The sequence below is a fragment of the Bidens hawaiensis genome, unplaced genomic scaffold (assembly GCF_021521415.1).
Source record: "Bidens hawaiensis isolate Kalapana, Puna unplaced genomic scaffold, B.hawaiensis_p1.1 tig00030199_1, whole genome shotgun sequence".
Classification (NCBI taxonomy): Eukaryota; Viridiplantae; Streptophyta; class Magnoliopsida; order Asterales; family Asteraceae; genus Bidens; species Bidens hawaiensis.
In genome coordinates, this window is record NW_027495020.1 from 40,036 (window position 1) to 45,864 (window position 5,829).

The 5,829-nt window shown below is 33.5% G+C and overlaps 1 protein-coding gene across 1 annotated transcript; it reads left to right on the forward strand.

Moving 5' to 3' along the window:
- The first annotated feature begins 1,325 nt into the window (after positions 1-1,325).
- LOC143580010 (protein DEFECTIVE IN MERISTEM SILENCING 3-like) lies at positions 1,326-3,983 on the forward strand. Its single transcript, XM_077063159.1, has 8 exons — positions 1,326-1,594; positions 1,664-1,768; positions 1,852-2,171; positions 2,259-2,719; positions 2,800-2,995; positions 3,073-3,261; positions 3,338-3,649; positions 3,734-3,983. Exons 5-8 carry the CDS (start codon positions 2,844-2,846, stop codon positions 3,981-3,983), a joined length of 903 nt encoding a protein of 300 aa, XP_076919274.1. The 5' UTR covers positions 1,326-1,594; positions 1,664-1,768; positions 1,852-2,171; positions 2,259-2,719; positions 2,800-2,843.
- Positions 3,984-5,829: the final 1,846 nt, after the last annotated feature.

The window sequence follows — 5,829 nt, forward strand, 5'->3', positions numbered from 1 at the left end:
AATCAATGTATTTAAGTAGACAAAAAGTGAGTTAAATCTAAAGTCATAACACCAGTGTGAAAATTAAAACCCATAAACTCTAAAACTAAAATTGAGATGTTAAGTTGAAACAGAGCCAAGCTAACAACCATCTGTGTAAATATCAGCTAATTGTTTTTGTTTTTTTCAGCTAAAACTCATAATTAACTAGTGATTCCATAGTTATTAATTAAAAACCATAAAACGTACATCTGGATGGATATAAATTTTTGGAAGTATGAGAGAGAGAAAGCGCATGAAATGGAGTGTAGTGCATACACATGCATATAGATATATATACCCAGGCCAGCAGTAGCAGCTGCTCATTTTAGCAGGCTGCAGTATCACCACCCATTCCCATTTGTGCTTACAATTTCAAACCCTCAATACAAATACAACTTCTTTCATCATTAACTACTTGTTATTTATCATTGTCAAACAAACAGAAACAGATGGATGAACATGAACATGAACATGACAAGTGCGGTGAAGCCGTTCTCATAATAGTAAACCCTTGTAACAAAAGAGCACTTCGTATATCCAGATCCACCCACGGTTTAATTCATCATATTCTTTCTGCTTCTTCTTTTTTTACTATTAACTTTATTTTCATCCATTTTGTTTGATTGCAGTTGTTAGGGTTCATCAGGCGTAACGGAATATGCTGGAAATCAGGCCAAAAAATCAAGATTCTCAAGGGAAATAATGTCTATTATTATGCTACTTTGGAATACTTCTTCCTTGAAGGCTTTCTAGGGGATGCTTCTCGTAATTACTCTTATTTTTTTTATTATTATTTAGTTACCTGCTTCAAACTTGTTATTATCTGCCCATAAAGTCCAAACCTTTATAAGCATTCATAATTCAAACAATAATGTCCAGGTGTGCATCAAACCCAAAAACTAGATTCCAAAACCCACCATTTGGCTTTATGTTTTTGTAAATACCGGACTTAAGCTTCTGTTTTCGGTTATGCGTCTAATACAAACCTAACCGAATTGATTGATTTTTTATTTTATTTTAAGTAAATTATAAGTAACTCTTATATTTTAACCCAAATGTATATTAGTTGTTAACTAACATAATGATTTAGGCCCAAGTTCATTACTTTGGGCCAAAATTTTATTACGACCCAAGGTTTTCAAGCTCAAATAGCAAAACCGAAACTGAAGGTTTTCAAATGTATTCAAAACTAAAGTTTTGGTTTTTGGTTCGGTTTTAGCCCAAAACCAACAAGAACCATACAGTGCACACCCCTACAATAATGCTTTAGTTAGTAGAGCTTTCAACTAAAGACTGTTTGCTTTTCTTTATTATTTAACTTACCATAATTTTGTTCAAAACAGGGGATGCAGGGATAATTTGCAGGTTATCCGTCTAGCTAAATCTCTAGTTTCATATTATTTCTGTTAGTATATCTAATTTCACAGCATTCTTTCATAATTTCTGTTATTCTGGTAGGACCATTGACGTCTCAGAAAATGATGGCTGTCTCCTTGAATCTGTTGAACAAAATCCAAAATTTGATTTGAGAAAGTCTATATCAGTGCCGATAAATATCATTGATTCGGGAAAGGTTAGGACTTTTGTAATTATCAAACGAAAAACGTGACTATTACTTATTAAACAAAAAATTATCTTCTAGTGTTTGGCAGTTGATGATTGTGAATGGAACGACCAATGTCAGAAACACCCTTCCTCAATTGAGGTTTTAAATACAACGCAATGTCATGAGTTAGGAATAGAATCGGTTAGTCCATCCCGTCTAATTAGCATTGTATTGTATATTATTACATAATATCTTTTAAAATTCACTTATATTTATTCTTGCAGTTGTTACCTGATGAAACTGAATTTATGCAAATGATGTATCACTATCATCTAGTGAAATAGTTGCTGTGGTACGTCCTATTACTTACAAATCTGTAATGAAAGATTTGGATCAGAAATATGTGATGAAAGATACGTTTGAGATGCGGCTAGTGATTACATATTCTACAAACAAGAGACCTCATGACAAAAAGAATATCTATGCTGGACGTGTAGAGCATTCATCATTAAGAGACTTTCATGGATTGTATGTATTCAAACCAAGCTGCACGCCGCATCCTCTGTTTCAGAAAGCTGGCATTTATACATTCACCTTTTCTATTGTGAGTAACATTGTGTTCCTGATAATTAGCACTTACATGGTATCATTTTTGTCTAATTTGCTAAACAAAGTTATGTTTTATCTTTAGAAAGATTCAAGTTGTCAGAAACATGTGGTGAAGGTCAAAGTGAAAGCATCACGTGATGCCCACACATTGGCACATGCCAAGAAGATTTCTCATCATAATTTAACGTAAGATACGTATCAAATTTAATGTGCTTTCTTTATTTGATAGTGATGCTGTATATTTACATGTCGGCTGTTGTTTAGTAGTCCCCAACATTGTACTCCGGAGATGGCTTGGGTACGAAAACCTGACAATAAATCTTGTCTTGAACTTGAAAAGGTACCTTATCATATTCTGTTAACTTGTCTGTATTAGTAAACCATTGTTCGTTTATATATACTCACATCATTTCTCCCTTCATTTTCAGGACCTCTTCAACGAGATTATTGAAATCGGTTCGAGGATCGGGGAGCTTGAACAGGAAATTAAAAGGCTTGAAGCTGAGCAAAAAACAATTGAGGTCAACCTGTCAGAATGTGAAGGTAACTATTGTCCTTATGTTATTAGGAGTTTAAAATGAAATTATTTGAGCAGTCTTGTAATACTAGTGTTTGTCATTCAGAAATCAGGGGCCAAATTCTTGGTTCGTTGGCCAAAGATAAAATAATGGCATATGTTGAATCTAAGTCTGACTGTGCTGGTTCTCTAGTCATGAAACACTTGAATGCAATGCAAGACCAAGATCGTCACAGTTTGATGGCAAATATTATTGGTATTGTTGCACTTATGGGAACAGCTCCCACGTTTGAGCTTAGCAAGTGAGTTAATTCTAATTATGTGATTCTGATTATTGAATATTATATAATCATGTTATTAATGTCTTGTCTTCTATCAGGCTATTTGCAGAGTATCTTGGTGATCAAATGCTTGCAGTAGTATGCAGACATTATGAGGACATAAATTTATTAGAGAGCTATGATGAGAATGGGAAGTTGAATCCAAATTTTGCGCTTCACATGTTTACAAGAGAACTTGGACAGTCGATAAATGATCGTTACCTTGTTCTATGCATTGAAGAAATAAGGTTCCCATTTAATAGTTATATCTTTATTTTTTAAAATATTGTTACTAAGTTTAACAATATATATCTCATTTGACAGGGTGTGTGAGGCGGATAAAGATGTTGAAGGAAAGCTTTTGTTTCCACATCCTACCCTTCCTGATGGATCCACACCCGCAGGCTTTTTGGGCTATGCTGTTAATATGATTAATATAGAAGATGATCACTGGGACACCAAAACAGCTTCTGGTTGTGGCCTCCGAGAGACTTTATTTTATCGCCTTTTTGGTGAAACACAAGTTTATGAAACCAGAAAAGACATGAAACGTGCGATGTCATGCATAAAAGATAGGGCGGTTTCAATGGATGGTGGGATATTAAGAGGCAATGGAGCTATTACTCTAGGATGCTTGTAAGTGTGACATAGTTTCAAATTCATTTTGTAATGATGTTTGTTGTGCTGCCTAAATTGATCCTTTAAAATATTAATGTTCAGGGAGCCAGATGTTATATTCCCTATAGAACCTGCAAGAAATCGCCTTTCTGAGAATGACATGCGAGTGATGAAACGCTGTAGGGAACTGAAGTTGGAACTAAAAGAGACGATTCGTGAGTTGGTTGGAAAAAGAAAATCCCACAAGAGTGATTTGGAAAGGTTCTATGAGAGACGTGATTTATATGTCAGGTTCTTTGTTCGGCTCTCGTCTGTCGGCTCCAAGAAGTTTAGGTCACTTGATTCTTTGTGATTACAGACAAAGGAAAGTTTATTTTATTTATGTGTTTAATACCACTGGAATGTAATTATGTGAAGTTACATTCTTATTAAGTGGTAGAGTAGGTTTGTGTATGTAAAGGTCACTAACCTTAGTTTGAGTTTGAGTTTGAGTTTGAGTTTGAGTTTGAGTTTGAGTTATCCTCTGAATTCATTTCATTGTTTGCAGACATGGTGTCATTTTAATTATGTGATTTTCATTGTTTAGATTAGTAAAGAGCAGGCATTTGAAATGTTTTGCCACTATAAATATCCTGGTTAATTACGGTTTTGATTCTCACTGTTAGCCAAAATATAACACGTCGGTCCTATTCACTAACATATGTTTAAAGGCTATGGTGTATGTGTACCATGGTGTTGACAAGTTATTGTTATATTCATCATAAAGACATGATTTGCGACAATGTCGTAAAAGTAGGTCTATAAAGTCAAGTACTCAGTGAGTAATCGCTATAACTCTACAAGAGATGGTGTTGAGGCGACTTTCTTCAACCCTGTCTAGTTTTTGGGACACACTCAGTCAAAATTGGATCTAGTCAGTCAACTCGAGCCAATTTAAAAAATAAAAAAAAATAATAATTACTATGTCTATGTCTATAATATTAAATATTTTTGATTTAAAAAAATAACAATTTTCTTTTTTTGAACGACCAACAAAAGCAATATAATATAACGTGAAAAAAACACCATACGCCCTCGACTAGCAAGGAGCTAGACATAGCATAAGAAACCAACACCAACCTATTACAAACAGTGGTCATGCCACTCAAAAACCAAACCACAAGAAAAACACACTAAACCAAAACACTTAGATATCAAAAGCGTTCCATCTATCCCAAGATAAGCTCGAATCTTTTGACCTGCTACGAACCCACAAGAGACCCAAAGATTTAATCTCACCAATCACACTATGCAGCCGAGCCGGCTTGAACTCAAAAACCAACGCATTCCTCGTTTTCCAAATACTCCAAATTGTAATAAGACAAATAGCGTGAAACACCTTTGCCTTCTTTCTCGACAGCCCCGAAAACTTGTAAAGATCCAGAATGTCTCGAAAAGAAAACAAAAAAGAAATAATTACTAGGTATCTATGTCTATATTATTAAATAATGAATATCATTTTTTTAGTTAATGACTGATTATATATCAATTTTTAAAATACTTTAGTATTTAAAGACATAATTTTTTATATTGATTTTTATGCATTTTGTTATTAAAATTAATAAATTTTTATGATATTTAATGCACATTATTTTCTGAAAACTAATTGCCTATTATATTTCATAGAAACATCCAAACGATTTACTATTATATTTCTGAAAACTAATTTATTTGTAATTTACAATGTCCAATTGTTCCATGTGTATCCTTCCTCTATAACAAGAACTCGCTACTCCCCATTCGACAAACTTGAAAGCTACAAGTGGCTTTTGCCCAATGATTTGATAGAGATAAATAAGAATGATTAAAGTTAACCAACTATTGAAATAAGATTTTAGAAAGTGATAACAACCCATCTACTCGCGTCTCTTTGCAACTTTTAGTTCTTATAATTTACATTTTAAGTATAGGAAAAATGTCATAGAATAATTTAAAAGTGTTCAAATCAGGTCATTCATGCAATTTTTGCTCAAATCGTGTTACTAAATCTTCTAATCAAGCCCCATCGCATTTTTTGATCAAGGTACTAAATCTTCAAATGGGTTTTTTGTGCATCAAGCAAGCAATTGAGAACAAGATGTGGATGTCGGGATTTGCATCGTGTTATTTTATAAAAGAAATAATAATAAAAACAACAAAAATGTTTGTACACGTAAGAG